Raw genomic sequence first — 20,410 nt, forward strand, 5'->3', positions numbered from 1 at the left:
CAAGTAACGGGAGCTCACTCCATTATGAGGTGCCAGGGATTTGAACCACTGAACTGCCAACCTTCTGATTGACAAGCTCAGTGTCTTAGCCAGAGCCACTACATCCCCCTTTCTTACCATTAGGGTTGCATAAATTGAAAGTAATGAATATGATTAATTCAATCAAAAATGAGCTGTCAATTGCTTGCCAAACCCTAGTAAGTTAGGATAAAAGAACTAGGCTCAATAACTCTGATGGTCAATACTATTTCTGCTGATAAGGAACTGATACAAAGCAGATTGATGTCTTTCATTTATATTTTTTGTAGATCTTGTCATCCATTGGAATTGAGAATCACTGCTTCCAAAAGGCAGGTTTTCTGTGCAACTATAGTTTCACATGTTAACCTAGGGGATCTGAACCAAGTATATTTGTACAGTCCAAAGACTTTGCCCTGAGACTGCCTGTGGAATCTACCTAGGGTTTTGCTTTGGTTAATTACTTCTTATAAACAACTTAGGGTTCAGAAAAGAACTCATTTGAAGCTTCTCACTCATACTGGAGGATGGGAAAACAAAAATGTTAACTTCTTCCAAAGGACTTATGCTATCAAACAGGCATAATTCACCAATGTAACATGATGGATACCTACAGATTCATAATGATTCTCAACAGGTCTGTTGACAGCATAACTGAAGATCAAATAAACATATTACCAATATTCATGTATGTTCCCAAAGTTTTATTTCTTTACATTTAGTTTCAATAAAACAGAGAATAAAATCTACATTTGTATTAACAGATCTACAGAAGTGTTAATGTACTCCCTTCTACAACTTCAAGTAAATGTTTTAGAGTGTACAAGTACTATTTAAAAAAATATTTACAGCAAAAACCAATAACAAACTTTTTATTCCACTTCAAACTGAGCCACTCAGGATCTGTAACTATATTTTATTTTTTGACCTCCCAAGATAATTTTTGTAGTGCTCAAAAGTTATGTGCGCATTCAAATTACCGTTCCTTACTAGTGAACCTTGAGCAAGAAATGTTAGGAAGCCAAGTTTAATAGTATAGACACTGCTTCTTGGAAAATATAAACAGAACATTTAAGTAATTCAAAGCTAGTTTCTGAAACCAAGTGTAAACAAATAATGACACCTGGCTAGAAAAACACATTATTTTTCAAATGATCCAATTTAGAGGATGTTGTCTTGTGAAAATGGTATGCTGAAAAACTTTATTGATTTAGCTGCAAGGATAGCAACAATGAATATTTTTTTTTACGGAGAAAGAAATAAAACAATCACTGCCCCCTTAAAGTACATAACCAAAATTTGAAATGATGTGCTCATCTGCTTGATCTACGTGCTTGGCACTCCAATATTCCTCATGTCTCTTAATAGAATTGGTCGGTAGGTTTGAGCCAAGCCTTCCATATACTCAACATAATTATTCACCTGAAATCCATGGAGTGCTTCTTCCTGCACATTGTACAGAAGAAAAGTATTATCAGAGGAGGGGAAAACAAAACCGCAGAATGTGATAGTAAGTTAAGAAATTCTATTTTTCAAAACAAGCTAATTTTATTTTTTCCTATTAATATTTCCTATTAATATTTATTTATTTTCCTATTAATTGGTACTTTGGGGAATTTAACATGCTAAATGAAAATTATGTCAACAGAGAAAGCTAGACCTTTCAGTCCTATAGGAGAAAGAGAAAGAGAGAGAGAGGGAGGGGGAGAGAGGGGGGGAGGGGGGAAGAAGGGAATTGTCAAGACTTCTAATAAGGAACAAATAAGGATTCGAATCAGTAGTATAATAGAATCAGTGGTATAATGGGTAATAGCAATAGCACTTAGACTCATATACCGCTTCATAATGCTTTAACCTCTCTAAGCGGTTTACAGAGTCATCATATTGCCCCCAACAATCTGGGTCCTAATTTTCCCCCTTCGGAAGGATGAAAGGCTGAGTCAACCTTGAGCAGGATTATTTTCCTTTCTGAAAGTTTTTGTTCCCTAAAGTCATAAAGCATTTAATATTCCTGTTATCTGACAGCTTTGCAGTCACTTGCTTCAATAAGGCATGGGAAATCTGTATGCAAAACCAAGGTATAATGAAAGTCACCAATATAGATACAGATATTCTTTAGTTACAATGCTCATCTGAATTCCATTAAAATGGAAGATGGCTGAGTGGCTTAAGATAGGAATAGACAAGCTCATTTGCAACCAATTCTTATCCAGAGCTAGAGCTAGAGGTAATTAAATAGCCATTTTAATGATGCATTGGTTTGCTTTTATATTGTTAGCATTGTTTATTTTAATACAAATATTATATTCTTAAAAGCGTAATCCCTAACCAGCTAAATCCAGAGTGGTTTAATTAAGCCTCAGCTGGAATCAGTATGTTGTGGATTTGACTCGTCAACCCTACCAAGTCAATTAAATCAGGATTCTATGCTTTTTCTTCAAATATTTTTCTTTTATAGAATATAAAAACTGCTCTTCCCAATTGTGTTCTGTGCATTTTAATGAGAGCTTTACAAGTTTGACCTATAATTTGGCCTCTGTATCTTAAGAAGTATGAAGTCTTGACAGCTTGTCATCAGATGTTAACATAAGGAGAGTTGCTCTGGTATATTGTCACCTACTACATGATGAGACCTAAAATTCTGCCAGTGTATTTTAAAATTAATGTCAAAGATACCAAATTAATGGAATATTTGGCCATTCATATGAGAAGGCTGTTAAAGACAGACAGAGGCTTAATAATACGCTTTAACAATTAATTTGATTTTTCTTATTTAAAAATATTATTCTGCCTTTTGGGCTAATTACAAATGTCAAAAGTCATTTCTTTTTCATACACAAAAGTCAAGCTTGGAATTTTAGTTTTATATTCAATTAAAAGATTTTAAAAGATAAAAGACAAATATCTATCCCGCATTAGGAAACCGGGGGAGAGGAGAGGAGAGGGATTAGGGAAAAATATACTACCCTATTTAACAATCACAAAATGACATATTCACTACTTCTCTAGAACAGGTCAGCATTAAAGTAGAATTCTTCAACAAGTTCTTGGTAAGATAGTAGTCCTTACAAATTAGTATTTCTTTTCTTGGAACTGATATAAAACAGAATGAGCTATGGAACAGGAATTGTCTGTTCAACCCTGATCATCTGATGACAATACATGATCTCAAGAAAAGGCTTTAGGTAAGGGAATTCCTCTCGCCTCGTTCACTATTTTTAATATGATCAAAATTATTTTCTATAGATGCATAAATTTTTGGAAAAATAGGAAAATCAGCTGGGGAATTCTTAGATCAGTGCATTCCAGGAAAGGGACGGGGGGGGGGGGGGGAGAGAGAGATACATTCCAGGATGGACCATGTAGTTTGTATGAGAGAAATCATCACTCCCCCATCCAATGTTTTTTCTTTATATTACTTTCATCTGTATAAATGACATTCTTGATAAAGTTACTGAACAAAGGATAAAGTCACCCTAAAGCAATGCTCAGTATTGAAACCAATGTCTTGGCAACCTCATGGAAGGTATTTGCTGTTGCCTATGATTATGAGTACTAACCAAGTATACAATTCTGTCTAGTTTATAGCCCTAGTGGTTAGCCACAATCATAAAACTTGGCAGAAATGCTGAACAGGGATCTTGATATTTCTCCATAAGTCCATACATATGTTTGTACATATATAGACGCATACCATATACTCAGTATAAATACAAACACAACCTTCCATTTTTAAAAAATCTTCTCTATTTTTTCCATTTTTTTTAATCCAGTAATTTTAAAAAAATGTTTTTACCCGTGATTTTGTTTTTTCAATAAACAGACCAACACCCACCACCACCCCACACACCCCACACCCACAAACAGCTGTACAAACTGTTGAGTTCTTTACAAAAAAGATAACAAAAATTCTATCAGTTCTGTAGAGTTAATGTACTACACCCTTTCTTTGCATACTTGATGCACAGTCTAAATGCATTAGGAGCATTAAAAGTTGTCTTGCTGGATCAGAATTTCAAAGACCTATTTAAACCAATGTTTTATTTCTAATGGAGTCAGCCAAAATTCCACGAGGAGATAATTGATTCAATGTCTGTCAAAGTCACTATGTTTGGTGTTTGGATCTATAGCTCATTCCTGGTAGAATAAACTAACAAGAACCTGTGCCATGTGATACAGATATCTTATACACATTTTGCTGTAAAGCACTAATATGTTTCTTTTTTGTCAATAGAGAAGCATATAAATAAAAATTAACTGGCTGAAAATTACCATTATAAAACATTTGCTTTTGATGTCTCCGAATGACTAATTTCAAAGTCTTGTAAACCATAAAAAGAGAATTGGGCATCCTGTTTTACACAGGTCTTTTGAAGTCTCCCTCTGACCTGACTGCCAAAGACTGCAACCAAACAATAGCTTCCCAGTTTAAAGAAAGAAAAAACAAAAACATTTGTAAGATCCTAATCCAAATAGTATTTTAAAAAGCGCTTTCCCTAATCTATTGAGGAAAAAAAATGGTAACAACTCAGCCATTTTTCACCACAGACCCCTCCCAACCATGTATGGAAACCAATCCCCCAAAAGATTATCCAGTCCAACAAAAAGATAAAGAAGTGATTACTTTAAGAAAAACTTGGAGGTCCTGAGCCTGGTGTGTTGAAGGATTTCTTGTTGTAGATGTTTAAACACAGATATGCACATATATCTGGTAATCTGGGCCAAGGAAAATACAAATGGCAATATAATGACAAATCTCTCTCCAGTCCATATAATTCCAGAAACATTGTGTGAGCCACTGCTGACAGATCTAGAAAATAATTTTTTAAAAATCATCATTATTATCTTCATTGTATTTTATGATAGCACAAGAACATTTCTGACTAATTCAGTATTCTACTATTCATTTCAGTCTTATTTAAGCATTCCATAGGTGGATCATTTTAATCTAATCCAATTCTAGTGACAAAGTATTTTTATTCTTTTCTAGTAAAGAAATGGTTTTTCCCTACTGGCCATATCATTACTGACAGTAATTTGTTTAAATACAACTTTTCCTCACTCTGTTGTAGGCTGCCCTCCATTTTCCTGGAGATGAGAGAGAGAACAAGGCATCAGGAATATAAACAAAAGAATTCATGTTCTTTTATTGATTAAAACAATGGGGAAAATTGGATGAGGAAGTATTAATTATATTCACCTTGAGTTACTTTTAAAGTAATAAAAGCAGGATAAAAAATCAAATAAATAATGAATAAATAAGTCTCTCTCTCTCCCCCCACCCTCAGAAAAGCCTTAGAAATCACTGAAGGGAGGGACCAAGTAGGTCTTAAGGGGACGTTTTGAAGGAATGTAGATGAAAAATCCCTGTAAAGGTTCAGATAGGATCTATGTTGTCCCATTACATTTAGGAGAAGGCACAGCTCCCTAAAATAGCTATCCTATAATGTTCAGAGGTAGGAGGCACATCTTCTTTGATTTGCATTTATTGTTGTCCACAGATTCCTATGCCATTGAGCAGGCTTACATTTGGGCATGGGTATTTGTGTCATAATTTTCGGCATCCTTCCCATCTGTCAAGCAGATGTAGGCCTAAGTAGGTCTCCACCTTAGCATAAAAACCAGTTACTATCCTTTTAAAGCATAGCTAGATCAAAAAAAACTTCTACATTACACCAAAATTATTGTTTGGAATCTTATAGTAGCTTTTTTATTAGTTTAATATGTGTTTCAAGGAAGAAGAGTTCTATACTTTTTCAATAAATCTGACAATAAACTGATTTTTTTTAAAAAGAATTGTTCTCTTTCATATTTAAACTCTAGCACATTTCCTTTAACTATTAATGTTTGGTTAATCTGCCCTACATATTCACACCCAAAAATAATACTTTAATTTGACTGCAGAAAGAAACTTTCAGATAAATTTTGAGTTAATTTAAGAGTGGTTTACCAAAAAGGGAAAGAAAAAAAACCCCATAAGAATAAATGACACTATGACAAATACATTTGTTGTCAAGAAACCTAATAATGATACAATTCAATTTTAGGCAACAATTAATTTCCCTGGTAACTTTAATCATGCATGCTTGCATCTCAGTGTAAGTAATTATTCTATATATAAATAGTATAGTGAGTTCATAAGATATATTCTGTAATACATTAAGGCTGAGGTGGGCATAGACCAGGATATGGATTCAAACTGAATGCCGATCAATTCTGCCTGCTGCTGTGTAACAGCAAAACATTACAAAGAAAAGCCACCTATGATACATTTTTAATTTTCAAGCAAGCAAAATAATGCTATTTTGGAGGCTCACAGTTGGATTTCCCTGTTGATTACTCACCAGAAATAAGTTTAATTTATACCATGAGTTGTGCCCACTAATGTATATTTAAGAATTTGATGACTTATTCTATAATTGTTCTTTCTTTATAATTTCCAGCTCAGGTTCTCCTACAACCCCAAGCATGAAGTGATTTCACCTCTATAACTGAACTTACTTGAAAGTAAGCTCTTTTGACAGTTCTGAGAAAGAAATAGCGAAATGGTGACAATTCCGCTAAAAGTGGAGCTAAGGACTGCAGCTGAATGAAGATCCACAAATGAAGGACCAGCTCTTTGTAATTCTTCTCCAGAGAAGGAGAGGATTTGAGATTGCCCACAAGTGCTCCAGACAGTTGCTCCTTGTGAGGAGAATAGCAGTCTCCCAGAGTTCAAACCCATAGGAGACTGCTATTCTCCTCAAAAGGAGCAACTGTCTGGAGCACCTGTGGGCAATCACAAATCCTATCATTTCTGAAAATGGCAGAAGGAAGTATTGGAACCCAGTATCCTTTTGAAAGTACTGACTGTGGTTTGAATGCTTTCTACTCCTGTCATTTTCAGAAATTGCTTGTAAATTGTTTTTCAATTAGTAGGAACTTTTGGATCAACATATTTTATAGCCGTGGTGGCACAATATTGCAGGCTAATTCTGCCTATAGCCAGGAGTTTGGCTCTGACTGGGTCAAGGTTTACTCAGACTTTGTTCCTTCCAAGGTCAGTAGAATGAGGACCTAGATTTTTGGGGCAATATGATGACATTGTAAACCCGCTCAGAGAGTACTGTGAAGCACTCTGGGGCAGGATAAAGTCTAAGTGCTATAGCATCGGATGAGTTTTCTTTTATCTTAGTAAAGAAGTTTAGCTACAAGTTTAAGGACTTAATTCTTTTTTATTTTGGAATAAATAACAAAACAAATTTCATTTTGGAAAGATATTAAATGGACTAAGAGTCCAGACAGATTTGAAATAAGGTTTTGGAATTAATTATAAGAATCCTTTTTGTGGAGAAATGTTTTTGTTTTGAATACTTTAAAAATGACATGATAGGATGGGATTTTTCCACTAGAGAGAATTAGAAACTAAAGATTACAATGAAAGGAGAACAGTTAAATTTGACTTACTAATTCATAAGGAAGCAAAATATTTTAACATTGGCCAAATTGAAGGATATTTTTGAAAATGGACTGAGAAGTTGCTTCTATAGACAGACTGTATTTAAAAGAAGCTACAGAAGAAGAACAAAATACACAAAAGTGTATTTAAAGATGACAGATTACAAGAATCATATGGCAAAAGATGCTACACTGGATATACAAAAGAAATCAGTTGATGCTTTCATACTTAAAACATCTGTACAAGTAATACACCAAAAGAGTGACCTGGGAAATTTTGAATTTACAAGAGGCTTGTTAAGGCTTTGAAGAATTTTGTGAGAAGGGACAAAGAAAAAAAAATGAAATGAAATCAAGTTCTAGGACATTATTTGATGAGACTAAAGATCAAGAGTGTTAAAAGAAGAAATATGAAGTCAGTTTTTTTCATCAAGGCTAAAATAAGTATTTTTTTTAATTTTCAGTAATTCTGAATGGACATTTGATGATCAGGATTGAAATGAGGTTTTAAGGATTTGTTTATACGTTAGATATGGAATATGGGAAGAATTTCATGTATTTTAAACATGTTTTTGTCATTTCTTTATATATTTATTTTTTGTATTTACTATATTCTTATTCTTTCAATTTTTTTCTGCACCGTCTACTTTTAACTTTTGTTTTGTTTGTATTAGTTTTTTATCATTGCAAATGTAATTTTTAATAAAATTACTATTAAAAAACAGTAAGCTCCTTTGAACCCAGTAACATTATAGGATCACATTACTGAAAAGGGTATCACTTTGGTTACAATTATGCAAAAGTCTTTTTCATTGGTAAATTTAAGACAATTCCTAAGGCTATTTTTCTTATTACCTGTGATGATGTAAATCCAGACATATGGAAAGCAGAAAAAACTAGTGGCAACTCAGCTTTCAGCAACATCTCAACATAGTGAGCACTGCAGAAGTAGACTGGATGGATGCCAGATGCTGCTGTGTCTACAGGCAGATGTATCTAACCATTGGAAAAAACACACACAAAATGGTTCCTTATTACACAGCAATTGGAGCAGCTTGTTACTATTACTCATAGACTGGCTCTGTTCTTGGAGAATTCAAAAGGAATAATTTGGGTTCGAGAAAAAACAGAAACCTCCACCATAATATCTGACAAATGTTAGCAACTTTTCTAGCTTTTAATTATTATTGATACCATGAACATTCTTTCCTTCACTTGATTTTCAATTTACTTGGCAGTAAAGGAATACTTTCATTTACTGCAGACATAGTTAAGAGGTTGCAAATGAATATGCAAAACAACTATGAACCCCTCTACTGCCAGAGGGGGGGAAAAAGAGAGAGTTGTTTTGAATGAGCTTTTTGGCAGAGAACAGGTAAGCACTCCATGCTGTTTTCTACTCCAAATTGAGATAAGCAAAGGCATTAGAAATGTCTTGCATATTATATGCAATTAAGACCTGAAGCCATTATAATGTGTCAGAAAAACAAATTGAAACAAAGATGCGCATATATCAACGCGTAACTTAATATTCTTTTCTGATCCTCTGTGTAGTCTCCTGAAAATCCCAGAGTATTGAGTTATCAGACATGGAGAATTAGATGGAGGGAACAGCAGGAATACATATCTTCTCCTTACCCCCTTGTAGAAAAGAAACCAAGAACCCCATTTCTATCCCTTCTCAGGCCCAGAGTAAAACTAGACCAAGCCAAATGATTACCAATACCAAAATGTGTGCCCTGAATTCCTTACAAAGTTATACATGACACCATAGCACCATTTTTACTTGTACACTTTCATATATTTCCATCACTGTGCTGTTATATATTTATATCTAAATATCTAAATAAATATCTAAATATCTAAATATATACATACATACATACATACATACATATATACATATATATATATATCATATATTTCCATCACTATTGCTTAGGGATAATGGATCCCTGCAATCCTCATTGCCATCATTAAGTGTGGGTCGTTAAGCAAGCACATCCATGCAACTGGCAGGAAGCTGCAATTTCCAGGCATATTGCAAGCAGGCCAGCAGAAGATAATTGGCTGCTGCCAAAAATAAAATAAATTTGCTATAAAGCCATGATGTGGAGGAATATTTTATACTGCTACCCACCCACCCATACAGGACAGCCATTTAAAACCTTCAGCTACTTAAACAAAAGACAACTGGACAACTTGGATAAGAAGCTAAACATCTTCAAAGAAAAACCACAAAGTCCAGTTCCCTCTTGAAAAAGCTCCTTTGGGACAACCATAACGTGGATGACTGAGAATCTCCATAGACATTCAGCTACTTAAAGTTACTTTGAGTTAAAGGGATAGGAAGAGAACTAGGTACCATCTGTTCTCATATCTAGGATTTAACCCAGAAATCAACTCAGGGCAGGGCCGATCCAAGGCAAGCAGACATAGTGAGATCTGCTTTTAAAGTAAAGAAAGAGATAATAGTAATGCGTTATGGATTTCCCATCTTACTACTCATTTTAACATTAGATTTTATTTTTTATTTTAACTTTAACAGAAGCAAAGTATTGAATACCTACATAAAACCATAGCATATGTTTAAAGGTAACAAAACACCAACACTAGAATTTTCTTAATGCTGAAGAAGCCTTGGATTAGAATCATGGTTTTCTAAAATACTAAGGCATCACAATGGGAAAGAACACTGGGTAGACCAAGTCTACTATATAGTAGGACATTTCTAGAAGACATGCTGTTAAGAAGATCCCTTTTTATGAGTTTTGGGGTAGGGGAATCTTCATTTGTTTCTCATAGATTATGTAAAGGCAAGGTGTCTAGATTTCTTCCTTCTATTTTGCATTCAGAATATGCTAAACTTTGGATACTGAAAAAAATCCTTAATTTTCCAAATGGGGCAAAGTATATGATAAAATTTAAAACATAGTGTATTTTGTTTAATGATACTAACTTTAAAAATCCAACTATTTCAAATGCCAAAATAATAAGGACAAGACACTGAGTACTGATTCTGATTCCTCCCCTGTCCAACTTTTCTCTCTCTTCTTTTACAGCCTTCGGACAAGCAAAGTAAATGGGGAAGCCAGATTCATTTAACCGTGCTACTAATTTAACAAGAGGGATTCACTTAACAACTGTGACAAGAAAAGTCGCATTGACCGATGATCTCTGGAGAGCCAGGGATGGAGGCCATGCCTCCATCCTGGTGCTCCTTGACCTCTCGGCGGCTTTCGATACCATCGACCATGGTATCCTTCTGCGAAGACTGCGGGAGGTGCGGGTGGGAGGCACTGTTTTACAGTGGTTCTCCTCTTACCTCTCGGACAGGTCGCAGTCGGTGTTAGTCGGAGGGCAGAGATCGACCCCTAGGCCCCTAACACATGGGGTGCCGCAGGGTTCGGTCCTGTCCCCCCTTCTTTTCAACATCTACATGAAACCGCTGGGTGAGATCATCCGACGGCACGGGATAAAATACCATCAATATCCGGACGATACACAGTTGTATCTGTCCGCCCCGTGCCAACTCAATGAAGCGATGGACGTGATGAGCCAGGGTCTTGAGGCTGTTAGAGACTGGATGGGGGCTAACAAGCTTGTGCTCAATCCAGAAAAGACCGAGTGGCTGTTGTGCTTCCCTCCCACGAATTGGCCAAGTGTTCCATCTCTCAGGCTGGGGGGTCAAATTGTACGCCCCTCAGATAGGGTTCGCAACTTGGGAGTCCTCCTGGACCCTCAGCTGACTTTTGAACACCATTTGTCAGCTGTAACCAGGGGGGCATTTGCCCAGGTTCGCCTGGTGCACCAGTTGCGTCCCTACCTGAACCGGGAGGCTCTCACAACAGTCACTCGTGCCCTTGTGACCTCTAGGCTGGAGTACTGCAATGTGCTCTACATGGGGCTGCCCTTGAAGAGTATTCGGCGACTTCAGCTGGTCCAGAATGCGGCCGCGCGAGCGATCATGGGTGCACCTCGATTCACCCACGTAACACCTATCCTCCGCGAGCTGCACTGGCTGCCTGTTGATCTCCGGGTGCGCTTCAAGGTGCTACTTGTCACCTACAAAGCCCTTCATGGTATTGGATCTGGGTACTTGAGAGACCGCCTACTGCCAATCACCTCCACTAGACCGATAAGATCGCATAGATTAGGCCTCCTCCGAATTCCATCAGCCAGCCAGTGTAGACTGGCAACTACTCGGAGGAGAGCCTTCTCGGTGGCTGCTCCGACCCTCTGGAACGAACTCCCCGTGGAGATCCAGACCCTCACCACCCTCCAGACCTTCCGCGCCGCACTTAAAATCTGGCTATCCCGGCTGGCCTGGGGTTAAAGACTCTAACCCCTACTCGAATTGTATGACTGTTGAGTTCTTAAATGATGTAGTGCTTTTATGTTGTAAATTGTTTGTCCTTTCCCCCCCCCTTTTGAACTGTGAGCCGCCCTGAGTCCCCCCAGGGAAAAGGGCGGCATACAAATAAAGTGAAACTAAACTAAACTAAGTCATAAAATGAAGCAAAATACTCTTAACAAATGCCTCACTTAGCGACATAAATGTTGGGATCAGTTGTGGTCATAAGTCAAGGACTACCTGCAATGCCTAGTTATGGTATAATAAAACAAAAATTAATAATCTAGAGAACGAAAGCAATACGCAGAGCAATAGTAATAAAAGGGCACTGAATAGCTTTCTGCCTGCACACAATTTAACACTGCTAATAAAGTGTATCTTACTTCTCATTTTAAAATCCAATAACTATAATTGATATCGGTCTATTTTCCCCTCCTGTTAGAAAACTGATCTGATGTCAAATCCACATTTTTTTTTGCATGGGAGTACGTTTGAACGGATGAAATATCCAGTTAGAAAGTCCTTAAGTGAGTGTCCTTTTAAAGAGGCTAAATTAATAAGCATTCACTAAAAATGCTCAAAGCAATTTGTCAAGGTTAAGTTTCTTTCGAAATCTTACAGAATTATGCAGCCGTGGTGCCCAAAGAAAGGCTGAAACAAGGAGATAGGAGAAACTGGTGGAGAAATGTTAATGTCTTCTCTCGGTTTCCCATCATTATTAGAAACACAGAAGATACAAACCAGTCGTAGCATACGTATCCATCCTGCTGATTACCTGTAATTATTATTAAGGAATTCCAATCTTTTTGTCTTCTTCACTGTAGACAATTAGCAAACATCACAATAAGCAAATGTAAAGTTTTCCTCGCACATATGTGCTAGTTATTCCCAACTCTAGGGGCAGTGCTCATTTCCATTTGAAAGCCGAAGAGCCAACACTGTCTGAAGACCTCTCCGTAGTCATTGGCCGGCATGACTAAATGCTGAAAGCGGACATAATGCTGTTACCTTCCCATTAAAATGGTCCCCATTTTTCTACTTGCATTTTTATATGGTTTTGAACTGCTAGGTTGGCAGAAGCTGGGACAAGTAACAGGCACTCACTCTATTATGCGGCACTAGAGATTCGAACCGCCAAACTTTCTGATCGACAAGCTCAGCGTTTTAGTCGCTGAGCCCCTACGTCCCTACTAACATCACAATAGATTGATTAGAAAAAGGTCAACATGACAAAATATAGATTGTTGGCAAAAAGAAAAAAAAATTGGGTTTTTTTTGGAGATTGTACACCCTGGTCTGAATTTTCCAACAGCTTCATCTCATCCTCCGCACATTCTTTGGCCTTTTTTTCTTATAGATTGGGAAGTAGTCAACAGTCAACATGGATTTCCACCCTTCTTTTTTCACTTCCAATTATAGAAACAAAAAACAAGTGGCTTCTTTCAAGTTTCAATTGTTTCCTAGGGTAAATTTGAAATGTGAAAGTTTGGTGTATTTGAAATGCTTTAAATAATGATACCTTTGGAGCCTGAAACACTTGAAATGCTTCAAATTTGTTTCAAAAGAAACACAATGGAATAGCAAGGATGTTTTGTCCCAGATACAAAAGAAAACACTGTTTTCACTGTATCTGCCCCTAGAGATAAACTTGATTGCAGAACTCAGATCAAATTAGGATCACCTACATTTTACAATTATGTGGCACCCCATTCTTTCCAATAATGAACCCAAATTTGAAGCACAGTTATATATCTATTTTTTACAGAGGAATGGGTGAAAAAGAATGTAATTTCCAAAAAGAAATGTAATTCTTTCCAACATGAATATATTTCATAAAACTGGGTCTGTTTTTCCATAGGAAAAAATCTATGTGGTGGCAAAAAGCTGAAAATGACTTGATGGCAGATAATCATATGATCAATCAAATCAAATCAAATCAATCAATCAATGCTTAGTTTTATTAATTATAAGCAACTATCGTAAAATTTAAGAAAACAATGAATGATTTGGACAATTATACTGACAAAATGGGGTGTGATGGCTCAACAGTTAAAGATGCTGAGCTTGTCAGCTGGAAAGCCGACAGCCCAGGTTCAGACAGAAGTGTCGCACAATGGGGTGAACTCCAGTCTTTGCTCTAGGCTCCTGTCCATCTAGCAGTTCAAAAGCATGTAAATGCAAGTAGATTAAGAGGTATAACTTTGGTGGGAAGGTACTAGTGTTCCGTGCACCTTTTACATATAGCCATTCTGGCCACATGACCATGGAAAACGGAGATAAGCACCACACTCTAAAGTTGGAAAACCTTTACTGACAAAACAGTTGGTCAACTCTATCTTATTACAGCAAAAGGATACGTAATGATTTCCTTAAAGGTACTTTTTGTGTTTCAAATATTTCTCACAGTAGATTAACACTTGATGTAGATCATTTTCTGCATTCTCCTTCAGCAGATTCAAATGTTTACCATAGCTTTAAAAGAAATAAACTGTTAAGTAGAAGCAAACACATTTTAATTATTTTTAAATGGAAGAAGTATATAATATTAATGTCAACATTTGTTGACCACAGATAAGATGTCTTAAGAGAAGAAACAATCTGTAACATGCTTATAAAACATCCTTGACAAGATCTCTTGGATTTATGCTACCAACTTTCTAGCACATTGCCAAACAGAGGGGGAGAGCCTAGCCCATGACTTCTTCTGGAGGACCAGCTGTCCCATTAAAGAAGTCCATTAGGCTATTTGAAGTGTTTGCCCAAAGAGATTGTAACAATGAACTGACATCTAAGTGCCTGATCTTCATTTTTAAACCCCTCCTCCCTTCCCATAATATTTCTCTTGTGAGACTTCTAAGAACTCTTAAGCTATTTTGGGAGTTATTTTAGATAAAAAATAAGGTTAAAAGGCTTTAAATAAAGAGTGACTAAATAGTAATCCTGCTGCATACCTTATCTATAATCCGAAAGACTGGACTTAGAAAGCTGAGGCTCCTTTAGGCTCCTTATAAAAAATTCAAATAGCTGAGGTGTGTGAATTTATTTTCTGAACATGCAAATTATGATCTCTATGATTATTGCTATATTCATAGATTTAAAATTAGCTTTGTAGCTTTGGTGATGGTTCTAACATTTTTCAGCAATTACCTATTGTTCTACTTTGCCCCTGAGAAATCATATTTTCATTGTTCGTTATTTTCATAACATGCTCTCTCTTAGCCTTTAATAATAGTATTAATGTTTAAATGCAGAATGTTTTTAATGTTGCTGTTTCATGATTTTTTATTGTATATCCATAGAGTCATGTTTTGTGACATGGGCAGCCACATAAATATGATATATAAATAAGTGAATAAACAAATAAATGAAATTGTTGTCATTCTTTATAACAAGATTAAAGCAATGGGGGAAGCAAAGCTGGACTGAAAATGGTTCTGCGAGAGTGTAACTGACTATGGCAGAACATGGAGTGGAGAATGGATCAGCTCCTTGGAAATTCTCTCCAGAGCAAGGGGAAGACAATGATTGCTCACAAATGCTTCATACAGTGTCTCCATACCATGAAATCATAAGAAGTAGTCTCCAGTGGGCTTTAAAACTGTGGGTTTCAGGGAAAGTCATTATAATGTCTCTAGGTATCCTACTTTCTCCTAGAGCACACTGATGTGGCTACTGAGGATAAATAGTTTGTAAATTCCTTCTACACATGTTCAGATTAAATCCAAGAAATCACTATTAAAATCACAAATCCTTCATTAAAAGGTAATTCTATTACCTAGAAGTCTTGCAGAGCTGCGTCAGCAGCTGCCTGAATCTATATATGCATGCACAGTTGCCTTGCAGGCAGACCCTGTAGAAAGGCTTTTCATATACACAAACGCAGATATACATTTTCCAAAGGATATAGCTACTCTAACGCTCCAGTGAGAGTTCTTTGTGCCCTGTGTGCTTTGCTTGCCGTCCCTACTGAATGCTTTACCAGCCCAACAATTGCACCAAAGAATATCAATATCAATGTTTATTTGCAGATTCTCCCTGAAAAATTCTGGACTATTATTTTACAATATTCAGTGATATAATCACTCACATTCATTAGTCAAAACACTGCATACTACTATATTGATTAAAGAGTTGTTTTAGTTTTTGTCATTCAGCTTGCTTTTCTCAAGGACTTGGGAGGACTGTATTTATTATACCATGTTTAGTGCAATGTTCATTCAAGAACACAATTAGCAGATTCCTTGAAGGTGTAGGGCTCTGGCCAAATATTACAAGCATTTATATAGTTCACTGCCATTATCTTTAAAATAATGCCTTTTCACATCAACTCATGGAAATAACAAGAAAGGTGAAGCCTATTATAAATATCCATATGAATATTCCAGTGAAAATTACCTTAATTGTCATTTTAATACCAAGTTGCTGAATTGCTGTAAGGTTTTTAATCTCCATATTTACATCAGCTGAAAACAAAAAGGGGAAAAACATACAAAGGCTAAATAAATTTTCATAATCATTTTAACTAAAAACTAAGTACACTTGCTAATGTTCAGCTAAGATATATTTTAAAAGGATGTGTGTGATATATTTTTATATATTATGCATGGAAGTGAAAGAAATTTAGTTGTATTATCACAGTAAAATACACATTTTAACTACCTTTGGCCTTACTTTTAACAACTGTACTCGGTACAACTTTCCAATTTTAAGTTAGATATAAAGGACTATTAAATCACAGTTTCTTCTCCCAGAGTACTATATAAACAGTATGAGCAAAACTACTCGTGGAAGAAATGGATGTGCAAACAGTGTTTTGATTATTATTCCGTCATGTATTCTGAGCAAATGCTTATATGCTGTAAACACTGTTGTTAGTTATGTTGCATTTTGTACGCAGTTTGCATTCTGCAAGTTTGTAATTTAAATCATCAAAGCAATCTGAAGAGAAACTTTCACAACTAAGTATATATAATATAATCCTATATAATCCATGACTGAATCCCTATCCAACATGGTAGTACTTAAATACAATTTTTAATAGCCCCAAAGCATGTCCACATTAATTGGCCCTATAATCTTACAGTTTTCTTTATCCTTTTGCAAAATAGAAACTAGACCTCAGGAAGGAGGCCCTCCTACAACCAATCAAATATTTATTTTGACCAGAAGACTAGCATAACCTCCTAAACCATTTTTGCAGTGTGATGCTAGAAAAACATATTTGGTTTATTATGTTGCGTTACTTGATTTCAAAAAACCTGATGTGAGATTAGTTTCATTAAAATGTCTCAACATTACTATAGGTTTCAAGGCTCATAAAGAAAGCCATTTTCTTAAACAAAGCTGCAGTGCCTGTGAACTGTCAGACTAACAGTGAACAATAAAGCAGAATAAATACAGTACCCTACAGTAGCAGCTCCCAAGCTGTCTAATTCAAGAAAAGGATTTAAGAGGAAGTGAATGGATCTAGTTGAAATGAAATAAAATAATGCAAAACTGATACTTGTGGCACAAACATTTTAATAATAATTTTGCCTTTAAAACAGCTCTAATCCTCCTAATTTCTGAAATCATGAGCAGAGTAAGAAGGCATTCTGTCTGACTGACATGCATTATAACATTGTTTCATTTTCTTTTTTACAGTCAGAGTTGACTTTTGCCTTACATGTTATACAAATAGTAATATGACAAATATTTGCTGTAGTCAGATCAGGGCTGGGTTCTAGCCAGCGTTACTTCTGGTTCGCTCATGCGTGTGCACTGCATGCGCACTCCATGTGTCGGATGGCATGCTGCACGTGCTGTAGGCCATAAACATGCACAGTTCATGGAAATTGTTCTGTGCATGTACAGAACTCACCCCCCAAAAGATGGGGGTGGTGATGGCGGCGACCAGGGAACTGGTCAGGGTCGTGGCTCAGCCTGGGTCGCTGCCAGTTCTGTAACCCAGGCCGGCATACCTCTTACTGTTCAGTTGAACCCATCCGAACCAATAGGAACCCACCTCTGAGTCTGATGTGTATACCAGATGATGTTGATACCAATTCATTATTATTAACTCCTTGATTTGATTTACCCAAAGAAATTTATTTGGCTATAGGGAGGATTTTCTTCTGAGTAAGGGAGCAGGGAAGGCTATTTGTCCTATACTAAAACAGTTGATTAAATTTGATGAAATACTTTTGAACTAGACCTTGGCAGAATGGACCTGAATGTCTTGAAACGATGTTATGTATTAAACCACTCTTCAACCTTGGATATCATAGCAATATCTAAGAAACAAACGCAAAGTTCACTGGAATACAGTCCAATAAAATGAAACCATGAAATATTTTTCTATTTTCTGCCTCAGGCAGAGACTGATGTACCTGAAAAAAAGGAAGAATGAAATATCCTTTCAAAACCTAAGAAACTTCAAAGCTCCCTATACTGTTGAAGAACAAATTCTCTCAGGGTCCAATTGGCTCCTTTGAAATGGAGGACAAATGATTTACTCTTTACAATCAATTATATATGCCTACCATGGAGAATTTACAGAGAATTTACCAACAAGAATATTCCCGATATTCTTTTCCAAGCCTGATAGCAGTAAGCAAAAGATATAATGGAATTATCCCTTCTTGACATGATTTAAAGGAAGCCAACCGTCTCTCATTTCTCTGTACTCTGTCCATTTTCTACAGGAGTTTATGCTGGAATACCAGGGACTTCTCTCATTGATAAAGAAGCTCTATATCAGGGGTGTCCAACCTTGGCACCCTAAGTCTTGTGGACTTCAACTCCCAGAATCCCACAGCCAGCCATGCTGCAATTCTGGGAGTTGAAGTACACAAATCTTAAATTGTAAAAGTTGGACACTCTTTCTCTACATTTTGATATAAAAGGAGGAAATTTTCATATGCTAAGGAAGTCAATTTCAGTGTTGGAGACCTACTGCAACTATGATCTTCTTGATAAATTTCAGCTAGAGCAGGATAGAGTGACATTTAATACAGATTTTAAAATGCCCCAATTCGAACTTCCCCGACTATTATGAAGCTAGAAAAAACATTTAAGTCTTAGATTGTACACATTTCCAAAGTCTGTATCTTTGAGGGAAGAGAAAATGGCCTTGAAGGACAGGAAGAAGAGCTGTACTATGGCAAGAGTCACATAAGTGGAACTTGAGCGCAGACCAAGTAAATAATTTGAGAAAATGACTCAGACAGCCCCACCCTACTTCACTTTAGATAAAGTGTGGGAGTGGCGAAGTACATTCAGACTTGCAAAATGTTGTTACTATAGCTGTTACAATAAATGTAATCCTGACCTGTATTAGTTTTTCACTCGGATCTATCTTGTAGGGCTGACAGTAGTACAGGAGGATGTTAAAATATGATGCACACAGATGATATCTTGAAGGAAATGACATTATATTTTTATACATAGTTTTACCAATATTCTTACAACCTAATGAGCAAACTGTACCTAACGGATCGTGTGAAACCAACACAGATCAACGAACTTAGTTGTCCAGTATTGAGTTCATGAACAAGAACTTTTAAAATCTTTTAAATCCTAATCCATGACTGCAAGAGTAAAAAATTATTCATCATAGAGAGGGAGCCTGACGTCGCTACGACACGACATGTAATCTTGGGGCTCCAGGATTGCTGTCGATATCTCTGGACAATCCTTTGGATCTAAACCCTTCTGAAGGAACGGTGATAGAGAAGGCACGTCCTGCTGATCTCAGGGACATCACAAAGCCTCTGATCGATCCAGGAAAAGCTCTTTTGTCGGTTACAAGAGAAGCAGCCAAAATGGCTACAGAAGGTTGGGACAAGCCCCTGAAATGGAAGCAGAATAGGAGAGACAGTGTGGGAGAGACAAATGGTGAGAAAAATCCTTATTATTAGAGAAGAGAAAACCCAAAAGACTTAAGAGTTAAAATAAAATTGAAGACAGAAGGAAGCAAGTGGCAAATTAACCTGGTTTAAAACTATCATGTTATCTTTTCTACTTTAATTTTGTTTGTTTTCTATGGATGGACTTTTTACAAATGCCTCTTACTTTTAAACTGGACTGGTCTTTATTTTTTTCCTTCTTCCTCTATACTTTTTTCCATTTTTTGTATTTGTGGATTAAAAGTTTCTTTCCTCGCAAGGCTCGGCCGGATCGTAATCTTTAAATATTTCTTTTCTTCTCTTCCGGAGTTCAGAGCTTAGAAAGAGAGGCAAAAACAGAGGGAAAGGATGTAACACTGCTATCTAGAGGCTAGAGGTTTGGCAACAACTGATAATACAAAGCTATTGGCTTTGTTTACTGAAAGGGTCAGTGGAAAATGCCTTGTTTATACAGGTGTTTCTTTGAAGGAAAGAGAAGCTTTGACCTGAAAAACTTTACTGAATTTGTTTGAAACCTAACAAAAGCCTTGGATGTTTTAATGACAGTGTTTATAATCTTGAAAAATGGCCCAATATGAAGAAAGGGACTAACATTGCAAAGAATTATGCTAGAAATTCAAAAAGTCTTAATAATCACAGAGAAAATTGAAGAGACTTGAAATTATAGATCAAAATACAGAAAATACAGAGGGAAGAGTTGAGAATACTTATAAAA

At 36.3% G+C, this 20,410-nt stretch overlaps 2 protein-coding genes across 3 annotated transcripts in view; both read right to left on the reverse strand.

Annotated features, from left to right (window-relative positions):
• Nucleotides 1-707: 707 nt before the first annotated feature.
• On the reverse strand, nt 708-12,783 carry LOC116507280 (protein broad-minded-like). Its single transcript, XM_032215312.1, is given in 8 exon segments — nt 708-1,464; nt 4,643-4,674; nt 4,677-4,720; nt 4,722-4,828; nt 8,311-8,451; nt 12,429-12,482; nt 12,484-12,584; nt 12,747-12,783. Coding segments are annotated over 8 exon segments (636 nt in total). The 3' UTR covers nt 708-1,344.
• Nucleotides 12,784-14,174: 1,391 nt separating this feature from the next.
• The window catches only part of LOC116506985 (protein broad-minded-like), a 93,007-nt gene continuing 86,771 nt past the window's right edge, over nt 14,175-20,410 (reverse strand). The window contains exons 29-30 of one of the 2 annotated variants that reach the window (XM_032214885.1): nt 16,205-16,272; nt 14,175-14,297 (exon numbers count right to left, since the gene is read on the reverse strand). In XM_032214885.1, coding sequence (XP_032070776.1) covers nt 14,265-14,297; nt 16,205-16,272 — 101 coding nt within the window. In that variant the 3' untranslated portion in view covers nt 14,175-14,264. Of the gene's footprint in view, nt 14,298-16,204; nt 16,273-20,410 lie in introns of those variants that run through there. The other variant, XR_004255121.1, reaches the window with a different exon arrangement.

This window comes from Thamnophis elegans, chromosome 4 (genome assembly GCF_009769535.1).
Source record: "Thamnophis elegans isolate rThaEle1 chromosome 4, rThaEle1.pri, whole genome shotgun sequence".
Taxonomy (NCBI): Eukaryota; Metazoa; Chordata; class Lepidosauria; order Squamata; family Colubridae; genus Thamnophis; species Thamnophis elegans.